At 40.7% G+C, this 22,247-nt stretch overlaps 2 protein-coding genes across 2 annotated transcripts; one reads left to right on the forward strand and one right to left on the reverse strand.

Annotated features, from left to right (window-relative positions):
* Nucleotides 1–2,778: 2,778 nt before the first annotated feature.
* On the forward strand, nt 2,779–16,636 carry ggcx (gamma-glutamyl carboxylase). The gene is made up of 15 exons (XM_041851053.2): nt 2,779–2,994; nt 3,934–4,173; nt 4,392–4,550; nt 4,678–4,843; nt 4,989–5,067; nt 5,208–5,314; nt 8,440–8,603; nt 11,358–11,659; nt 13,100–13,231; nt 13,727–13,878; nt 13,977–14,146; nt 14,279–14,409; nt 14,598–14,745; nt 14,845–15,049; nt 15,229–16,636. The coding sequence occupies exons 1-15, from the start codon at nt 2,961–2,963 to the stop codon at nt 15,380–15,382; spliced, it is 2,343 nt and encodes a 780-aa protein (XP_041706987.2). The 5' UTR covers nt 2,779–2,960; the 3' UTR covers nt 15,383–16,636.
* Nucleotides 16,637–17,557: 921 nt separating this feature from the next.
* On the reverse strand, nt 17,558–22,193 carry snx24 (sorting nexin 24). Its single transcript, XM_041851054.1, has 7 exons — nt 21,997–22,193; nt 20,115–20,198; nt 19,735–19,839; nt 19,497–19,591; nt 19,334–19,363; nt 19,070–19,134; nt 17,558–18,745 (listed from the first exon to the last, which is right to left on the reverse strand). The coding sequence occupies exons 1-7, from the start codon at nt 22,063–22,065 to the stop codon at nt 18,675–18,677; spliced, it is 519 nt and encodes a 172-aa protein (XP_041706988.1). The 5' UTR covers nt 22,066–22,193; the 3' UTR covers nt 17,558–18,674.
* Between the last annotated feature and the right edge of the window lie 54 nt (nt 22,194–22,247).

A 22,247-nucleotide genomic window follows, 5' to 3' on the forward strand; every position in this document is an offset into this window, starting at 1 on the left:
TAATATGACCTCTCTGTGGAAAAGTGAGACTCTCACCAACACCTACATGTCGGTTGTTTTGCTCTGGGATGCACACAGACCTCACAAGACTCTTCTGAAGGTCCCCTGGTGCCAGTTGTATACTGTTTAGTGCCAAAAATAAGGGGTTAAATACATGTACAAAGATTAATATACAGTACCTGTCAAAAGTTTGGACACACCTACTAATTCCAGGGTTTCTCTTTATTTTTACTATGTTCTACATTGTAGAATAATAGTGAAGACATCAAAACTATGAAATAACACATATGGAATCATGTAGTAACCAAAAAAGTGTTAAACAAATCAAAATATATTTTATATTTGAGATTCTTTAAATAGCCACCCTTTGCCTTGATGACAGCTTTGCACACTCTTGGCATTCTCTCAACCAGTTTCACCTGGAATGCTTTTTCAACAGTCATATGCTGAGCACTTGTTGGCTGCTTTTCCCCTTCACTCTGCCGTCCGACCCATCCCAAACCATCTCAATTGGGTTGAGGTCGGGGGATTGTGGAGGCCAGGTCATCTGATGCAGCACTCCATCACTCTCCTTCTTGGTAAAATAGCCCTTACACAGCCTGGAGTTGTGTTGGGTCATTGTCCTGTTGAAAAACAAATGATAGTCCCACTGAACCCAAACCAGATGGAAAAATCTCCAATTTGAACTCCAGACCAAAGGACACATTTCCACCGTTCTAATGTCCATTGCTCGTGTTTCTTGGCCCAAGCAAGTCTCTTCTTCTTATTGGTGTCCTTTATTAGTGGTTTCTTTGCAGCAATTCGACCATGAAGGCCTGATTCACACAGTCTCATCTGAACAGTTGATGTTGAGATGTGTCTGTTACTTTAACTCTTTGAAGCATTTATTTGGGCTGCAATTTCTGAGGCTGGTAACTCTAATGAACTTATCATCTGCAGCAAAGGTAACACTGGGTCTTCCATTCCTGTGTCGGTCCTCATGAGAGCCAGTTTCATCATAGCGCTTGATGGTTTTTGCGACTGCACTTGAAAAAACGTTCAAAGTTCTTGAAATGTTCCGTATTGCCTGACCTTCATCTCTTAAAGTAATGATGGACAGTCGTTTCTCTTTGCTTATTTGAGCTGTTCTTGCCATAATGTGGACTTGGTCTTTTACCAAATAGGGCTATCTTCTGTATACCCCCCCTACCTTGTCACAACACAACTGATTGGCTCAAATGCATTAAGAAGGAAAGAAATTCCACAAATTAACTTTTAACAAGGCACACCTGTTAATTGAAATGCATTCCAGGTGACTACCCCATGAAGCTGGTTGAGAGAATGCCAAGTGTGCAAAGCTGTCATCAAGGCAAAGCGTGACTATTTGAAGAATCTCAAATATAAAATATATTTTGATTTGTTTAACGCTTTTTTGGATACTACATGATTCCATATGTGTTATTTCATAATTTTGATGGCGTCACTATTATTCTACAATGTAAAAAATAGTAAAAATAAAGAAAAACCCTTGAATGAGTAGGTGTGTCCAAACTTTTAACTGGTGGTGTATATATATATATATATATATATATATATATATATATATAAATATGTTTCCTGATCTTTCTTATATCTCTCAGATATAGGACAGACACTTCAGAACAAACTTCCTATCTGTTGTTCCATGTAGTGAATCTTGTCAAAGTTGCGCCAATTCAAATCTGGTATTAGGAACAAAAGAGGTCAACACGACTTCTAAGATATACTAGTTATTTTAATTAATGCAAAAACCTTCAATGGTAAATATGATGTTTCGTATATACGGGCTCCTTGAAATACCTCGCAGGGCACTTCAGAGAACTAAATCCATTGTTTCAGATTGTTCTTCAAATACTCTTACAGAGAGAGAGTTCCCACCTCTCTGCTGGCCAATCAGAGTAGAGACTTGAGCGTGGTTTAGACTTACTCAGCCTATCCGTTGACGCACAGGCTAGTCCCCCGCCTCTTAGCGCATCCCTGTTTCCAGGCATACGTTTATCATAACAACCTGTCATAGTGAGAAGAGCCAGCTCCCCTAGACACCATTCCTACGTCCAAGGATGGTTCAAAGATCACAAAGAACCAGTATAGTCTAGCATTTGGAGACACAAATCCTTATCTCATTTTACCCCCTAAAACAGCTCTTCACATCAATCACAGCTTGCCAGGTGACACAACCTACATCAGCACAGTCCAGAATGCATTCCTTCTAAGTTAGTCATCCCATCAATTAGGAGAATAATAAATCCCCCATAATCTGTTATTCAATGCGTTTGTATGGGCTAATAGCAGTAAGGCCAAATAAAAATGTTCATCAAATATATTTCAATATATCCTTTTTTATATATACTTTCGGTTTTGTACACCAGCTTCAAACAGCTGACAATCCAATATTTTGCGTTATGGAAAATATATTTCACACGGTTTAGATGGTACAGTAATTCTCTACACTATGCTTGCTTGTTTTGTCACATAAAGTGAAATTAGGCGAACTATTAGAATCTTAGCAACCAGGAAATGGTGGAGCGATTTCTGCATAGTGCATCTTTAACCCTTACCTTAACCATTTCAAATTTCAATTTCAATGAGGTAGAAACGTCCCAAGGATCCTGGATTGGATGTACCAAAGATTATTCTACTTTTACTATGCCTGCTACATTAGGTTATTCTCATCCCAACCGCTTGGGGCATACCATTTCCGTATCCCCTCTATGAGTAGGTGTGTCTCGTGGAAAAACCAACCAATAGACTATGAGCACTGTTTCAGGTTCCCAGTCGATTTTCCAGACAACTTTCCTTAGGCTAGTACACGGACTGTGACACGTACCCAACAGTTTACGTGTGTTGAATAACTACTTGGGGTAGGGAAAAGGAGGGGAATTGTACTATTAGGGTGACATCCCTGTCAAAATATCAAGTGTTTGTATAACCGAGTTGGAAGCATGAAGGCAGGGGCGTGCGACAATGCTAATGCAGGTATGTAACAAGGGCCAGCATTGTTGTTGTTTTGTAACCAGTGATCATTGAGCAGCTCTGCTTTCAGGAAATTGTTACAGGGTTTATAGTAGTCAGCATATCCGAACCGCTTGCTTTCAGCTGCACTAGGGTCGACAGCATTCTTGTGTATATTAAGACACCATCTAGTCGCTCGGAAAAGGGAAAACATACCTCAATACAGGGATAAGAAATGCGTTGTTCTCCGAATTGTCCCATTATCCCAACTGTTACACAAATAAGATTGAACAACTTTTAGTTTTTAAATAAACTGCTGTTTTCCTCCTCATGCTAAGAAGCAGTGGCAACAGCAGCCAGAATGGCAAATTGTGTTGAACATAGGAGCTGATTGGTAGGCCGTCATTGTAAATAAGAAATTGTTCTTAATTAACTTGCCTAGTTAAATAAAGGTTAAATAATAAATACAAATTGCTGCTGTGGCTTCTGCTACCTAGCATGAGGACGAAAATGACAGTTTCTAGAAAAACGAGCAGTCGTTCAATCTTCTCAGTGTAACAGTTAGGATAATGGGACAATTAGGGGTATAACGCATTTCTCGTCTCAGGATTGAGGTACGTTTTGGGAGCCATATCTCGCGCCAGCTCCGCAGTGTCTTAATATACACGGCATATGCTTTCCGACCCTAGTGCAGCTGTAAGTAAGTGGGTTGGATCTGCTGACTAGGTTTATAACAATATGATACATTGATTATCATGAGTTACATTGCATCCCAGTTATTGAATTGCAATATACACAATCAGCATATAATCAGGAACAACAAAGGACTTATAGTTCCTTATGAATTATAATACACTGTGGCATAAATACTGTACACATACCTATGGCATTCTTGTGAACAGTAGGGTAAAGGTGTTTCTCAGAAGTGTGAATTGGTATGCATATTTTCCCCTTCTCTCTTAGGTGCTCCTTTCATTGAGCAGTCCTCAGGACAGGGAGACTTGTCTGGGAGCAGTGATGAGGGGGAAGGGACCATGGACAAGGACCCAGTACCAGCAGCAGAGAGGGCAGTGGAGACTGAGAGCATGATGAAACGGCTGTTTGGGTTTGAGAAGGAGGACCTGTCCTCCTGGCATCGCTTGGTGTGTCTCCTAAACCGCCCCACTGACCCTGCTTCTCTGGGCATCTTCCGCTTCCTGTTTGGTGAGCTCTGTCATCTCCACTAAGTTTAGTTACCCTTGGTCAAAATGGCTGCAGGGTCTGGCATTTTAATTTGTGCCTGAGAATCGAATAAATCGCATTAAGAAGTTGAGTTTCATATGCAAGTCAAATCATCTGCTGGTGGTCAGGTGAGTGTAGTCTTGTGTAATCTCTCTTGTTGTTCTAATCTTCTGTGTGTCTTCCCCTGTCTCTGTCCCCAGGCATGATAATGGCTATAGACATTACACAGGAGCGAGGCCTTAGCCACCTGGATTACAAGTACCTGGATGGAGCTCCTGTTTGCCGCTTCCCTCTCTTCAACTTCCTGCAGCCGCTGCCTCTTGATTATATGTACCTGGTCTATGTGGTGATGCTCTTTGGTAGGTCAAGTTCTGAATCAGTGATTGGAACAGCTGCTGTATGTTGTCCCCTTTGTGTGTGGGTTTATGTGATAGTGTTGATATGCTTTCATCTTTTTAATGTGTGTTGATGGATGTCTTTTTATAGGTGCTGTGGGAATCATGTTGGGCTGTTTCTACCGCCTCTCCTGTCTCATGTTCATATCCACCTACTGGTACATCTTCTTCCTGGACAAAACAGCATGGAACAACCACTCTTACCTCTACGGCCTCATTGGCTTCCAGCTCACATTCATGGACGCCAACAGATACTGGTGAGTTGCAGAACTCTTATGAAACCATTACTATACATTTGTTAAACAGATAATATATTTGTTAGATTGAAGTTGTTTGTATCTTTCCGTGTGAGTGTGTTTGCCTGCATGCATTTATGTACATACAGTATATTATTATTTTCAGGTCAATAGATGGATTACGTAATCCTAAAAAAAAGAACGGCCAAGTTCCACTTTGGAACTACACTCTTCTGAGGTTTCAGGTCTGTGCCAAATTCATTCTATTGAGTTCATGGACACTTTACTTTACTACTCTATCAAGGGTATCTGCCTTATAACATGTGTATGATAAACTTTGAGGACACTACAATAATATGAATATCTTCATCTTTTTCCTTGGTAGATTTTCATAGTATACTTCATTGCTGGAATCAAGAAACTGGATGCAGACTGGGTACAGGGATACTCCATGTCATACTTGGCACACCATTGGCTTTTTGACCCTTTCAGGTTAGTTAACATTTTTAGATTACATTTTAGTAATTTAGCAGACATGCTTATCTAGAGCGACTTACAGCAGTGAGTGCATATATTTTCATATTTTTTCATACTGGTCCCCCGTGGGAATCAAACCCACAACCCTGGTATTAAAAGCGCCATGCTTAGGGCCAGGTGTCCCCCCCCCTTTTCATTTATTCTACCCTGCATTTCGATCATCCGACCTCAAGAGGCCAATAAGGCACCTGCTCACACCACCTGTGAATTGTCACATGTGCATTCCATGACCATCTAACTTTTTTTTTTATTCGCTATAGAAATACATGTTAAAAACGTACACTACAGGTCAAAAGTTTAGAACCCCTACTCATTCAAGGGTTTTTCTTTATTTTTACTATTTTCTACAATGTAGAATAATAGTGAAGACATCAAAACTATGAAATAACATATATGGAATCATGTAGTAACCAAAAAAGGGTTAAACAAATCAAAATATATTTGAGATTCTTCAAATAGCCACCCTTTGCCTTGAGGACAGCTTTGCACACTCTTGGCATTCTCTCAACCAGCTTCACCTGGAATGCTTTTCCAACACTCTTGAAGGAGTTCCCACATATGCTGAGCACTTGTTGGCTGCTTTTCCTTCACTCTGCGGTCCGACTCATCCCAAACCATCTCAATTTGGTTGAGGTCGGGGTATTGTGGAGGCCAGGTCATCTAATGCAGCACTCCATCACTCTCCTTCTTGGTAAAATAGCCCTTACACAGCCTGGAGGTGTGTTGGGTCATTGTCCTGTTGAAAAACAAATGATAGTCCCACTAAGCCCAAACCAGATGGGATGGCGTATCGCTGCAGAATGCTGTGGTAGCCATGCTGGTTAAGTGTGCCTTGAATTGTAAATAAATCACAGACAGTGTCTCCAGCAAAGCACCATAATACCACCTCCTCGATGCTTTACGGTGGGAAATACACATGCGGATATCATCCGTTCACCCACACCGTATCTCACAAAGACACGGCGGTTGGAACCAAAAATCTCCAATTTGGACTCCAGACCAAAGGACACATTTCCACCGGTCTAATGTCCATTGCTCATGTTTCTTGGCCCAAGCAAGTCTCTTCTTCTTATTGGTGTCCTTTATTAGTGGTTTCTTTGCAGCAATTCGACCATGAAGGCCTGATTCACACAGTCTCATCTGAACAGTTGATGTTGAGATGTGTCTGTTACTTGAACTCTGTGAAGCATTTATTTGGGCTGCAATTTCTGAGGCTGGTAACTCTAATGAACTTATCCTCTGCAGCAGAGGTAACACTGGGTCTTCCATTCCTGTGGCGAGCCTCATGAGAGCCAGTTTCATCATAGCGCTTGATGGTTTTTGGGACTGCACTTGAAGAAACTTTCAAAGTTCTTGACATTTTCCATATTGACTGACCTTCATGTCTTAAAGTAATGATGGACTGTCGTTTCTCTTTGCTTATTTGAGCTGTTCTTGCCATAATGTGGACATGGTCTTTTACTAAATAGGGCTATCTTCTGTATACCTTGTCACAACACAACTGATTGGCTCAAACGCATTAAGAACTAAATAAATTCCACAAATTAACTTTTAACAAGGCACACCTGTTAATTGAAATGCATTCCAGGTGACTACCTCATGAAGCTGGTTGAGAGAATTCCAAGAGTGTACGAAGCTGTTATCAAGGCGAAGGGTGGCTATTTGAAGATTCTGAAATATAAAGTATATTTTGATTTGTTTAACACTTTTGTGGTTACTACATGATTCCATATGTGTTATTTCATGGTTTTGATGTCTTCACTATTATTCTACAATGTAGAAAATAGTAAAAATAAAGAAAAACCCTTGAATGAGTAGGTGTTCTAAAACTTTTGAGCGGCAGTGTAAATGCTGAGGATATGGCTTTTGCAAGTGCCAACATCACTCTCAAAAAAGTAGACAATCCCAAAACACACATGTAAAGAACGGAGGCGCAGACTAGTCAAAAAAACACAAAGCATCTCCATAATAACGGACGAATGCACTGACACACAAGACCGATATGTTCTTCATATTTTCAAGGACAACTGGGTGAAGACGTTAAAGTTTTTCTGGCTGATACAGTGTATTTACAGGCAGGGAACTATTCAACAGTGTCAGAATATCATTCCGAGGACCTGCGCTTTTACGTGCGCTTTGTAGAGTCGGAGAAGCGTATCTCCAAACAATGCGGTCTTAACAGAGTTGGAGAATTTGTTGGGTTATTTCTATAACTAATGAAAATAGGCTAGACATTTATGTTCTGAAAAGTCAACATTTTCCCCTCTACATTTTCTGATATAAAATGCCTATCAAACCCATATGTTAAGAACAGACAATGAATACGTTGTGAAATATTTGTGTTGATTGATGTTGTCTTGTTCTGTAAGGATGAGACTGTTTCGATATGTCCTCCACAACCTTCTATGGTAGAAGCATTCTCATAATCTAAGGCTAAATTGCAGGTTTTGCAGAATATATTGTTGTCTGCAAAGAGCGCCCCAGCGGGGTATTGTCGCGCTATTTTATTGAAGCGATATTCTGATTTGGAATTTTGTATATAATTTTTTTAATATTTTCTGGTTGGATTCATAGTCCCCTTTTAACTGTAGTAATTGCCCCACTTTTATAACCTCAGATCAGGGATTGAGTCTGTTGGAGAGGATCAGTTTGAGCAAAGTGAGGTGTAGAATCACTGATCTAAAAATAGTATTCCCTGCCAAATAATAGGCTTTGTGCAATTAAGATTCGTATGCCACGCCTCCCCTGGTTTAGGACGCACAACCAGACATTGAATGATTGATTGGAGGTAGCTTGTGTCAATTAAAGAGCATTTCCTAGGATTTCTGCCTGCAGCAAAACTAGTGGATAATACTGGAAATACTGGTAAAAGAAAACCCCCACAAAAAAAATAATACTAAAACGCCTGGCTCTAACCATGCTCTACTAACTGAGCCACACAGGACCATACAAATGGTATTTATCAGACTTCAATACAAATGTATTGAGGGCCATGCTCCGTCATCTTTTGGAACGGCTTAAATAAAACAGCCCCATGTGGGATTATATGTATTTCTTTACCCTTTGCGTCTGTCCCACAGGATGATTCTTCCTAATGAAATGGTGAGTCTGCTGGTGATCCATGGAGGTGGTCTTTGTCTGGACCTGTCTGCCGGCTACCTGCTGTTTTTTGATGCCACACGCCCTTTTGGCATTTTCTTTGTCAGCTACTTCCACTGCATGAACTCTCAACTCTTCAGCATCGGTGAGAGTCTTTTCGGTCATCATAATATAAGAGGTCATACAATAAGTTTTGTAGTGATTCCTATGTTGTTGATGTAAAGAATATTTGTTGGTCCGTGGTGTGTAATGAGGAGCAAACAGACGTTGCACTTGACACATTTATGAAATTGCTTATCCCAGTTACTAATAAGCATATACCAATTAAGAAAATGACTGTAAAAACGGTTAAATCCCTGTGGATTGATGAGGAATTGAAAAATTGTATGGTTGAGGGGGATGAGGCAAAAGGAATGGCAAATAAGTATGGCTACACAACTGATTGGCAAACGTGCTGCAAATTGAGAAATGATGTGACTAAACTGAATAAAAAGAAGAAGAAACTACACTATGAAACAAAGATAAATTACATAAAGAATTATAGTAAAAAGCTTTGGAGCACCTTCAATGACATTTTGGGGGAAAAGGCAAACTCGGCTCCATCATTCATTGAATCAGATGGCACATTCATCACAAAACCGACTGATATTGCCAGCTACTTTAATTATTTTTTTCATTGGCAAGATTAGCAAACTTAGGCATGACATGCCAGCAACAAACGCTGACACTACACATCCAAGTATATCTGACCAAATTATGAAAGACAAGAATTGTAATTTAGAATTCCGTAAAGTGAGTGTGGAAAAGGTGATCTTTATTTATTTATTGTTGTCTATCAACAATGACAAGCCACCGGGGTCTGACAACTTGGATGGAAAATTACTGAGGATAATAGCGGACGATATTGCCACTCCTATTTGCCATATCTTCAATTTAAGCCTACTAGAAAGTGTGTGGCCTAGAGGGAAGCAAAAGTCATTCCGCTACCTAAGAATAGTAAAGCCCCCTTTACTGGCTCAAATGGCCGACCAATCAGCCTGTTACCAACCATTAGTAAGGTTCTGGAAAAAATGGTGTTTCACCAGATACAATGCTATTTTACAGTAAACAAATTGACAAAAGACTTTCAGCATGCTTAAAGGGAAGGACATTCAACAAGCACAGCACTTACACAAATGACTGATGATTGGCTGAAAGAAATTGATGATAAAACAATTGTGGGGGCTGTTTTGTTAGACATCAGTGCGGCTTTTGACATTATCGATCATAGCCTGCTGCTGGAAAAACATATGTGTTATGGCTTTACACTGCCTGCTATATTGTGGATGAAGATTTACCTGTCTAACAGAACACAGAGGGTGTTCTTTAATGGAAGCCTCTCCAACATAATCCAGGTAGAATCAGGAATTCCCCATGGCAGCTGTCTAGGCCCCTTACTTTTTTCAATCTTTACTAACGACAAGCCACTGGCTTTGAGTAAAGACAGTGTGTCTATGTATGCAGATGACTCAACACTATACACATCAGCTACTACAGCGTCTGAAATGACTGCACCACTTAACACAGAGCTGCAGTTAGTTTCAGAATGGGTGGCAAGGAGTAAGTTAGTCCTAAATATTTCAAAAACTAAAAGCATTGTATTTGGGACAAATCATTCACTAAATCTTGTAATAAATAATGTGGAAATTTAGCAAGTTTAGGTGACTAAACTGCTTGGAGCAACCCTGGATTGTAAACTGTCATGGTCAAAACATATTGATACAACAGTAGCTAAGATGGGGAAAAATCTGTCCATAATAAAGCGCTGCTCTACCTTCTTAACAGCACTATCAACAAGGCAGGTCCTACAGGCTCTAGTTTTGTCGCACCTGGACTACTGTTCAGTCGTGTGGTCAGGTGCCACAAAGAGGGACTTAAGAAAATTGCAATTGGCTCAGAACAGGTCAGCACGGCTGGCCCTTGGATGTACACAGAGAGCAAACATTAATAATATGCATGTCAATCTCTCCTGGCTCAAAGTGGAGGAGAGATTGACTTAATCACTACTTGTATTTGTGAGAGGTATTGACATGTTGAACACACCGAGCTGTCTGTTTAAACGACTAGCACACAGCTCAGACACCCATGCATACCCCACAAGAAATGCCACCAGAGGTCTCTTCACAGTCCCCAAGTCCAGAACAGACTATGGGAGGCGCACAGTACTACATAGAGCCATGACTACATGGAACTCTATTCCACATCAGGTAACTGATGCAAGCAGTAGAATCAGATTTTAAAAACCAGATAAAAATAAACCTTATGGAACAGCGGGGACTGTGAAGCAACGCAAACATAGACACATGCATACACACACATGATAACATACGCACTATACGCACACTTACGCAAGGATTTTGTGTTGTAGATATGTGGTAGTGGAGTAGGGGCCTGAGGGCACACACTTAGTGTGTTGTGAAATCTGTTATGAATGTATTGTCATGTTTTAAAAAAATTGTATAACTGCCTTAATTTTGCCGGACCCCAGGAACAGTAGCTGTTGCCTTGGCGGCAGCTAATGGGGATCCGTAATAACTACAAATAATGAGAATAGCAAATGTTACTGTATAATAGAAGCTACATAATTCAACACTGTATGTATAGTCCGTTGCACTCTGGGATGATGTCCCATTTTGGATGGTTGCTTGTAGCCGTGGTGCATAATCATTAGAGGATTCCATAGATAAGGAAATAAGATTCATGTTCACTTGTACTGAGGGCAACATAATGCAAGCAGACTCCTGTGGCCCAGAGGACGTTTTCAAAACAATATTTTCTTTAATGATCCACTATTTAAGTTAATCTATAACCCCCTATTGATCACAAATGCTACTATTATTGTCCTTTATTTTATCTCCAGGTATGTTTGCCTACACTATGCTGGCCACGAGTCCTCTCTTCTGCTACCCTGACTGGCCCAGGCACTTCTTTGCCCGCTTCCCAAAGATCCTCAGGCCCGTGCTGCCGATCACGTCTCCTCCCCCACAGCCCAGCACCTCCTGTGTTTACCCAGAGACCCAGCACACATCTACGGGACCACAGGACACCCCTCCTGCCCCCATGGCCTCCAAAACACAGTTTAAACACAAGCTGGCAACCCTGTTCACCATTCTGTACCTGGCTGAACAGTTCTTCCTGCCTTACTCTCACTTCATCACACAGGTACTACTCCTGTAGAAATGGAAGATGCGTTTACAGTGACCAACTTGTAGTCCTTTCCATGTATTGAATCAAGAAATCGGCAGCATTTGATTTGAATGCCTTGATTTAAATGTCACAGTTGTGAGTCACTGAGTGTACCGCTGTCAGCTAAAGTTATTTCCCAACCCTACGGGTTACCAGAATAATTGCTCAATCAGTGTCAACACTGCTATCAGTCTGCAGTAAACAGTAGTGTGGAGTAGCTTGAGTCAGCAGAACGGGGGTTCGTTTCCCACGGGGGGCCAGTATGAAAATGTATGCACTCACTAATTGTAAGTCACTCTGGATAAGAGCGTCTGTTAAATGACTACAATGTAAATGACTACAATGTAGTATATTTTATATTTGAGATTCTTCAAATAGCCACCCTTTGCACACTCTTAGCATTCTCTCAACCAGCTTCATGAGGTAGTCACCTGGAATGCATTTCAATTAACAGGTGTGCCTTGTTAAAAGTTAATTTGTGGAATTTCTTTCCTTCTTAATGCGTTTGAGCCAATCAGTTGTGTTGTGACAAGGTAGGGGAAGAAGATAGCCCTATTTGGTAAAAGACCAAGTCCATATTATGGCAAGAACAGCTCAAATAAGCAAAGAGAAACGAAAGTCCATCGTTACTTTAAGACATGAAGGTTAGTCAATACAGAACATTTCAAGAACTTAGAAAGTTTCTTAAAGTGCAGTCTCAAAAACCATCAAATGCTATGATGAAACTGGCTCTCATGAGGACCGCCACAGGAATGGAACACCCAGAGTTACCGCTGCTGCAGAGGATAAGTTCATTAGCGTTACCAGCCTCAGAAATTGCAGCCCAAATAAAAGTAACAGTCACATCTCAACATCAACTGTTCAGAGCAGACTGTGTGAATCAGGCCTTCATGGTCGAATTGCTGCAAAGAAACCACTACTAAAGGACACCAATAAGAAGAAGAGACTTGCTTGGGCCAAGAAACACGAGCAATGGACATTAGACCGGTGGAAATTTGTCCTTTGGTCTGGAGTCCAAATTGGAGATTTTTGGTTCCAACCGCCATGTCTTTGTGAGACGTGGTGTGGGTGGACGGATGATCTCCGCATGGTGACACTGTCTGTGATTTATTTCGAATTCAAGGCACACTTAACCAGCATGGCTACCACAGCATTCTGCATCGATACACCTTCCCATCTTGTTTGGGCTTAGTGGGACTATCATTTGTTTTTCAACAGGACAATGACACAACACACCTCCACTTTTTTGGTTACTACATGATTCCATATGTGTTATTTCATAGTTTTGATGTCTTCACTATTATTCTACAATGTAGAAAATAGTAAAAATTAAGAAAAACCCTTGAATGAGTAGGTGTTCTAAAACTTTTGACCAGTAGTGTGTGTATATATCTAGCTTTTCTCTTTTTGACCTAGGGCTATAACAACTGGACCAATGGCCTGTATGGGTACTCCTGGGACATGATGGTCCACTCCCGATCCCACCAGCATGTCAAGATCACCTACAGAGACGGAAAAACAGGAGATGTCGGATACCTCAACCCTGGGGTGAGCCATTGAACTATAATACAAATATCGAATCAGACTCCTAGGAAGGGTTAGAAAGCACGTGGAAAAAGGGAGGAACTCGGGGAGACATGGGGAATGTGACACTAGGGATAATAAGCTCAAGTCGATTTAATTAACCATTCAACATCCCATTAAAACAATAATAGCATGTTGGTTTCACTTTAAATGAACTACAACATACAGAAATTCATCATAAGCCTACGTACAGTAGGACAGAGGTTGTTTGGAAAACCGGACATGTTGGGAATGGAGGTGGCTCGTGATGTTCATTCATTTACTTTAAAAAAACATATCAAACCTTTATAGAAAAAATTGATGGCATATTTACATTTTACAATTGAATTATTAACTTATCTGTGACAATATCTGGGAGAAGGTGGATCTGAGTACCTCATACTGCAAAACTCATGAAGGTGTTATGACTGGTTCCATAAAGGTGAAGCAAAGTGTTAATGTTCTGTGGCACACCTGTAGGTGTTCACTCAGAGTCGGCGATGGAAGGACCATGGGGACATGCTGAAGCAGTACGCCACCTGCCTGAGCCTCCACCTGCCTCACTACAACATCTCTGACCCAGAGATCTACTTCGACATATGGGTGTCCATCAATGAACGCTTCCAACAACGGTACTAGATAGCCTTTCTGTGATCTTTTACATCCTCCATATAGATAGAAATGTTCTTCGCTGTACAGTTTGGTCTTGAATTCTCTTTCCATCCGTTAGGATCTTTGACCCCCGTGTGAACATTGTGAAGGCAGACTGGTCACCATTCCGCCTAAATCCCTGGCTCATGCCTCTGCTGGTGGACCTCTCTCCCTGGAGGACCAAGTTCCAGGAGATCGAAGGCTCGTTGGACAACCAGACAGAGATAGTCTTCATCGCAGACTTCCCAGGTTTGGGGTCTTCGCCCTCTCCCTCTCCCTCATTGTTTTCCATTGAGAGTATTTAACATGGTGATCACTAGGTCCTCGCCCAAAGTCAATTTAAATATATATTGTGTATGTGTTGGTTCATTTTGCCTCTAGGTCTCCACTTAGAGAACTATGTCAGTGAGGACCTGGGCAACACCAGTGTTCAGGTGCTGCAGGGCCAGCTGAATGTTGAGATAGTGGATGAGAAGAAGAACTACACGCTCCAACCTGGAGAGCAGAAGCAGGTATGATCCCTCATCACCCCACCTGCTATAGCCAGCCTATAATGACACCCTTCACCTGGATGACAGCTGTACTGTAGTCATTATCATGGGCTGAAACTTACTGCTAAACATAAGGTTCACATTCCAGTTGCCATGCTGTGGCTAGGAGTACTCATTGTGTGTGTGTGTGTGTGTGTATGAGAGAGCAGCTTCCTGCTGGGGCCTACCATAAGGTGTACACAGTGTCTGAGGGGCCGTCCTGCTACATGTACATCTACGTCAACACCACAGAGGCAGCGCTTCAGAGGAACTTCACTAAGCTGTTTGAGCTGCAGGAGCGGGTCCGCAACGGAACAGGTCAGGGCTTAAATGTACACACGACAGCAATTAACACATACAACAGGAACTAACACACATGATGGAAGTGCTGAGCTAACACAGCGTTTCGCCCCACAGAAACCGAACCCCTCCCTCCAGAGCTCCAGCCACTCATCACTGGAGAAAATGATGAGGGGTCAGAGGCCAATGTGATGGATCCCGTCGTTCAGCTGTTCCTACGGCGACAGCGGAGAATGAAAGAAGTAAAGAAGCGCAGGGAAGCCAATGTGTACGAAAGGCTGAACCGGTTTACTGTGAAAAAGTACTACATGTTGCGGCGAGCGTGAGTGTTGTTTTCAGTGCAACTACCAAAACTCATGACAAAACCATGCAATTCCTCCTGTTTCCACTGGTATCCTGCAGTGGCTTGGTTTAATGTAGACATTTGCTTTGTAGGAGTAAGTGTCATAAACACATGTGCCTTATATTTAGTCTGAGTGTACCATGCTCTCTGTGTTGTAGGTTCCTGATGACAGCCATTGCAATGCGTAACCTGGCGGTGGGCCTCCCTCCTCTGGAGCAGCTGACCAGGGAAGTGGCCTTCGCGAACATGAAGGAACCAGAGACGGAGGCCAACCAGGACCTCAAGGATGAAGTCGGCCACGATGAGCTCTAGGAGTGTGTAAATCATTTTTAAGTGAATGTGCTTGGATGACAGTGAGAATACGCTAGTCTGTTACTACACTGGGTACACCAACCCAGTAAGCCAAATGATTTTCATTTGAATGGTTTTGAACATTTGGAAATGTTTGAAATTATGCAGGGGCAACTTTCTGATTGTCTTATGACTGATCTTCCTGTTTAACTGAAAAAATACATTCCTAGGTTGTGCAAGATCACATTGTTCATTTTGGTCTTATTTCTATATTGCCAGAAGTATTATAATTTTAAATCCAACATGCACCTTCACAAAATGTATCTCTTTGCTATGCCTAACTTTAATTAGTTTTTTTTTTTAATTGAGACTGACTCCAGTTGTGAAAAGTGGTAGAGCTGAACTTTATATGCTACAGGTAACTGCCAAAATCTTAAAACCCCCGAAGTTTGATGTCCACTCCCCCGCGGAAATCGAATTAGCATAATACAACTCTTATGGGTTAATAGGGTGTTGGGCCACCACGAGCCAGAACAGATTCAATGCACCATGGCATAGATTCTACAAGTGTCTGGAGCTCCATTGGAGGGAGGCGACTCCATTCTTCAACGAGAAATTGTTGATGGTGGTGGAAAACACTGTCTCTGGCGCTGCTCCAGACTATTCTATAAGTGTTCAATTGGGTTGAGCTCTGGTGACTGAGATGGCCATGGCATATGGTTTACATCATTTTCATGCTCATCATACCGTTTGGTGACCACTCGTGTCCTGTGGATGGGGGCGTTGTCATCCATTCGGGGCACAGCCATGGTAACCAAAATAATGGCCTGCCCAGCATTTTTATACATGACCTTAAGCATGATGGGATGTTAATTGCTTAATTAACTCAGGAACCACACCTGTGTGAAAGCACCTGCTTTCAATATACTTTGTATCCCTCATTTACTCAAGCGGTTCCATTATTTTGGCACTTACCTGTAGCGTTACTCTGAGACCAAATTATGATGTTGTGCATTATGAAACCGATGGTAACAAGTCAAACATTGTCACCATTTGCATTCCAAAATGCAGTTGGTACTTTTCAAATAAAGAGCCTGAGCATGAAATAAATGGCATTCTCAGTGTTTGAACTTAAAAGCTCATGACCATGCATGTTTCAGATTTTGTCAACCTTTAATACATGGGGCAAAAGTTTTATGAATATGTAGTCAACACAAATGCAAGGAAGTTTCACTCATGATTTGAGAAAAAAAATAAACCATTATGGAAATGTCATGCTTTATTGCCATCAGTCTTCATCATGATTACTGTGCTCTACCTAAAGTGCTACAGTATCATTAATGGTAGGGTGTCATGGCACAACCTACATACTGTACAGGACATACATATACAAGGTAGATTCAAAAATCACTGGATTTATCAACACAGGCATGATTTTATCTCAGTTGAAGTGGACAGTTCTATACATGACTGCTCAACTAACCCAAGTTTACCTTTCATTTAATAAATGGAAAATCCTTCACTTTAAAGCTAGAATCCTTAGTTGTTGCCAGGCGAAATCGTGCATCATCAGCTCATTGTTATGGTCGGATGTATCTAAATAAATGTCACTAGAAAACAGCTTAAACGCAAATGCAGCTAATTTGCTATTATTCTGGCTGTTGACGTGACTGTGTTAGCCGTAGTTGGCTGGTAAGAACGTTGCCAGCAAGCATGGCAAGGGAAAGAAAGAACGGACGACTGGGTCGCGTCTATTAAGAACAAAAATAAGTAACAACTGGGTCGCGTCCCTGGTGATAGAAGTGGAAAGATGAGAAAGTATGAATTCACTTATCAAAATGAAAATATACTCAAACATGTTATTTTTACCTATAAATATGTGCTTTAGTGTTATTTTCTTTGGCAACTGTGGTATAAGCGGGGTAAACGCCTCTGTTCTGTACATTACCTTGGAAAAATGAACCTCGAAGGGACTGCATCATCCATTATTTCCAAGGTAATGTACTGAAAGTTGGCGTTTATCCCATGCATAGCCATTGATTCTTGAAAAGTATAACTTAAATGCCTCATGAGATTAGTTTAACTGTTGTACCCCCATCAGAACCCAAAATATAAGCTTGTTTTAATCCAATGTTTGTAAATGTAAACAAACACTATCCTCAAAACATGGTTAAAACTAATGTTGATATCATGGATGGTCAGTCCTTGCATCCATAGCTCTGTCTATGAATTTGAGAGAGGCTACATTTCTCCAGCCCCATCCCTCAGCTTTCTATCGAAATGGATGCAGGATGACCACTGTTGTTTTATTAAAGGATTCTAGCTTTAAGTGTGCTAATGTCCACCCCACATTACAGAGACCACATTGGATAGAAATATCAAGGATGACAGAGAATTCTAGTCAACAGAATGTCCAGACCATCCTCATGTCTTTTAGAGTATCTATATTATTAGCCACCCATAATTGTCTAATGAATGACAAAGTAATGTTAGACCAACTAAGCTCAACTTACTTCGAAAAAGTATCAACTGTGTATGAGGCTTATCAATTACACACACAGCATGACCATATGCGGAACATTACTGCATCGCTAAGATCTGTAGTGCTTCAGTCACTTTAAATTTGATCAAAAATGACTGGCATGTAAATGGCCTTTTTGTAGGTTTACAGCAGCAGTCCCGGTAGGTTTACAGCAGCAGTCCCAAGTTCAAAAAGACCAGCAATGTACCACATTGATCTTCTTAAAATAAAGGGACACACTCAAAGTTGAGGTAAGGCAGACGAACATAAGACAGCTTATTACACTGACAGTACAAGTTCAGCTTCCCTTTTTATATTTCAGCTTTTTATCACCCGTTTGATGTGTTTGATCAGTTGCCCTTCATTAATCCATAGCTAATATATTAGAGTTAAGTGTTTGACCTAGTAATGTTATTTCACCAACATATCACAGTGTAAAACTGCTCAAGGTCTCACCTTAATTTGAGTGAAAGACCATTAGTAGATGGATACAGCCTGTGGGTCCATGAGGCCGAGCCTATATGCATATGCATTACCTTAAATGTTGTCATAACATCATGATAGTGTTATTCTTTGAATAACAATTATTCAGAAAATGCATTTCTTTGAGGCATTTGCTCTAAAATATTATCAAGATATTCATTAACACAGAAACAAACTACAAAATGTTATATCCACACACAACTATTAGAATGTTTACAAAATTCAGACTCTTACTAGCTGTTAATTTCTTAATCATCTCTTTCTCTTCATGAGTTAGTAGTAAGTCCTCCAAGCTGGCATACAGTCACTCTACCTTGGTTGAAGGTCTGGGTAGAATATTCCATGTATCACTCCTTCTATGACAACATTACAAAATGTATCTATGGGGGGAACAAAGCAAAGTAAAACCGATTTGTTCTATACAATATTACATTTCCCCTTCAAATTATTATTGTATTTACATGATCATTTGTATTCCATCGAGCTTCTATTTTCTATTTTGTAGTATTATTTTTTTCTATTCTTATTGTTGTCGCATTATTGAGGGAGAGCATTTTATTGTACTGTGTCCACCATGTGTATCCTGTGCATATGACAAATACACTTGACTTGATTAAATATTACACAAAATAGATCTCTTTAATATTGCAACCATATTGACTGTATATTCATGGGCAGTCTGAAGATGTGTAAAGATATGTTACCGTGGGTGGACGGGAGCAGGTAGGGGTCTCTATGGTAGAGCATGGCCGGCTGATGGGTCAGTTTACTAGAGAGACCAGAAAGGAGAAGGAGAAGTCAAGGTGGTGAAGGTTCACAAGTCTAATAAAGCCAATGTTCTGATAAAATTACTCAGAATAGTTAGCAATCTGAACTTGCATTTTGACATTATACTTTGGAATTAGCCTACAACACATACACTACTATAAACCTAATCAACTATACAACATAAAAATCACTTAACAAACCTTGACTCTTCAGATTCAGTTTCAAATGACCTTTAAAGAAAAAGAAAAAAGGCAAGATTGACAATCAGTTTGGAGATGTTATATAGAGGAACTATTTTATTGCACAGATGAGATGTTCTAAAAGTAGCCCCGCTTTTATAGGGCACATTGTATAAAAACTCACCCACAACTTTCTGTTTTTGGCAGCGAGGGAAAGTGGCGGATGTTGAGGAAATCCAGGAATATCTTTGGGAGAACTTCATTCTCCATAATTATAGTCTGTTGAATAACAGACACAAGAAAAACAAAAGCAAATGGAAGTCAGGGGAAAAAGCTAAATGTAGGCCTATTGATACAAAAGATTGAGTGTGTGGATTCAGAGGAACTAGTCAGTTGTAGGCCTGTGGTTGTATTCTCATTACCTGTAGGTAGAGTTCCAGACCGTGTCTTCTCTGCTCCAGAACTTTGGGAATCCAGTTCCGTACATGCTTAGAGGGGATCTCAGGTGGCTTTATACTCCTCTTCAGCTGAAAGAAGCAAATATCTAATTGAGCATGGTCACAGAGCAATCTGTGGATTAGGGTAGAGGAAACTTTCAAAGCCTAGCTCAAGCTGATTCCACTAATTATCACCCCACTAACCTAGCCCAGCCTTATAATATTATTGACTATGATGGCCCAGGATGTTGCAGAGTACAATATAGGTTTTAAAAGTAAAGTGGGCTCTGTTCTTGCACCACGAATAGAAGTCAGTCTTTTGCATGGTCGTGACAGAAAATAATCAATGGTACACAAAAACTCACCATTTTATGCAGATTATGAAATTCACTGTAGCGCTTCTTCACTGTATGCTGTCTGCCATTCATTAACACCTCGATTTTAAAGACCTGGGGATGAAAAATATCCACAGAAATGTGAAATTAATGTGAATGTACAGGCCAATAGATTTGACAAAATGCTTTGAACAAATTCACATTTGACAGTTATGGCCATTTAAAACAATACACTAGTTAGACAAAACTGCTCTTTCGTGACTTTGCTATCAAAGGGAAACAGTAGGGAAGAGAGGCAATTTGTTAAAGACTTCCAAGTTTCACATCCTGTCAAAGCTACAATGCCTTGCAAAAGTATTCATTCCCATTGGCGTTTTTCCTATTTTGTTGCATTACAACCTGTAAGTTAAATGGATTTTTATTTGGATTTAATGTAATGGACATATACAAAACAGTCCAAATTGGTGAAGTCAAATGAAAAAAATAACTAGTTCCAAAAAATTCTAAAAGATAAATGACGGAAAAGTGGTGTGTGCATATGTATTCACCCCCTTTGCTATGAAGCCCCTAAATAAGATCTGGTGCAACCAAATACCTTCAGAAGTCACATAATTAGTTAAATAAAGTCCACCTGTGTGCAATCTAAGTGTCACATGATCTGTCACATGATCTCAGTATATATACACCTGTTCTGAAAGGCCCCAGAATCTGCAACACCACTAAGCAAGGGGAACCATGAAGACCAAGGAGCTCTCCAAACAGGTCTGGGACAAAGTTGTGGAGAAGTACAGATCAGGGTTGGGTTATAAAAAAATATCAGAAACTTTGAACATCCCATGGAGCACCATTAAATCCATTATTAAGAAATGGAAAGAATATGGCACCACAACAAACCTGCCAAGAGAGGGCCGCCCACCAAAAAACTCAGACCAGGCAAGGAGGGCATTAATCAGAGGCGCAACAAAGATAACCCTGAAGGAGCTGCAAAGCTCCACAGCGGAGATTGGAGTATCTGTCCATAGGACCACTTTAAGCCGTACACTCCACAGAGCTGGGCTTTACGGAAGAGTGGCCAGAAAAAAGCCATTGCTTAAAGAAAAAAAGAAGCAAACACATTTGAAGCAAACACGAGACTCCCCAAACATATGGAAGAAGGTACTCTGGTCAGAGACTAAAATTGAGCTTTTTGGCCATCAAGGAAAACGCTATGTCTGGCGCAAACCCAACACCTCATCACCCCGAGAACACCATCCATGTTTTTCATCAGCAGGGACTGGGAAACTGGTCAGAATTGAAGGAATGATGGATGGCGCTAAATACAGGGAAATTATTGAGGGAAACCTGTTTCAGTCTTCCAGAGATTTGAGACTGGGACGGAGGTTCACCTTCCAGCAGGACAATGATCCTAAGCATACTGCTAAAGCAACACTCGAGTGGTTTAAGGGGGATGAATAGTTATGCACACTCAAGTTCTGTTTTTTTTGTCTTATTTCTTGTTTGTTTCACAAATAATTTGCATCTTCAAAGTGGTAGGCATGTTGTGTAAATCAAGTGATACAAACCACCAAAAAATCCATTTTTATTCCAGGTTGTAAGGCAACAAAATAGGAAACATGCCAAGGGGGGAAAATACTTTCGCAAGCCACTGTATCAGTCAAAATCTGTTTCTACGGTCTCTTGTCAATATGTTATAGAATGGAATGGTTCGCGCCCAACCGGGTCTTCTCTACTCCCACTCTAGTCACGTCAAGTTTGCCTTTATAGTAGCTAACATTACTCAAATGTAAATAGCTAAGATACTCTTGGTTTGTTTTCAACCATTTGTTGCAAACCTGCAATGTTATGATTGTTGTTCTGCGGTTTTTGCTCAGGCTTAACGTTACTGGTGCAGAGGACATTCAAGATCTCTTACCGTGTACCCTTTCTCAATCGGATTATCCTCTGAACGGAACGATGGAATGGAAATCCTGACGTTATGCATTTTGTCAAAACAACTCCGACACTAAATGCATAAAACCCTGAGATATATATGAACTTGCAAACACATACGGAGGTTTTGGTAGCCAGCTAGCTACATAGCGTTGGAATGGGTTCTTCTTCTTGTTTTGACTGTAGAGTATGGAAGTGCAATAAAGTCACACTGCTGCTCTCTACTTGGGAGGA

This window comes from Coregonus clupeaformis, chromosome 27, assembly GCF_020615455.1.
Source record: "Coregonus clupeaformis isolate EN_2021a chromosome 27, ASM2061545v1, whole genome shotgun sequence".
In the NCBI taxonomy this organism is placed as follows: Eukaryota; Metazoa; Chordata; class Actinopteri; order Salmoniformes; family Salmonidae; genus Coregonus; species Coregonus clupeaformis.

Excerpts from the sequence above, each read along its gene's own strand:
- ggcx (XM_041851053.2), top strand. The coding sequence starts at position 2,961 with ATGAAGGCAGGGGCGTGCGACAATGCTAATGCAG. Across the intron at positions 13,232-13,726 it reads TCGGATACCTCAACCCTGGG|GTGTTCACTCAGAGTCGGCG; the intron begins GTGAGCCATTGA and ends GCACACCTGTAG. Across the intron at positions 14,147-14,278 it reads CTTCATCGCAGACTTCCCAG|GTCTCCACTTAGAGAACTAT; the intron begins GTTTGGGGTCTT and ends TTTTGCCTCTAG.
- snx24 (XM_041851054.1), bottom strand. The coding sequence starts at position 22,065 with ATGCATAACGTCAGGATTTCCATTCCATCGTTCCGTTCAGAGGATAAT. Across the intron at positions 20,199-21,996 it reads CGATTGAGAAAGGGTACACG|GTCTTTAAAATCGAGGTGTT; the intron begins GTAAGAGATCTT and ends TTTCATCCCCAG. Across the intron at positions 19,592-19,734 it reads GTCTGGAACTCTACCTACAG|ACTATAATTATGGAGAATGA; the intron begins GTAATGAGAATA and ends GTTATTCAACAG.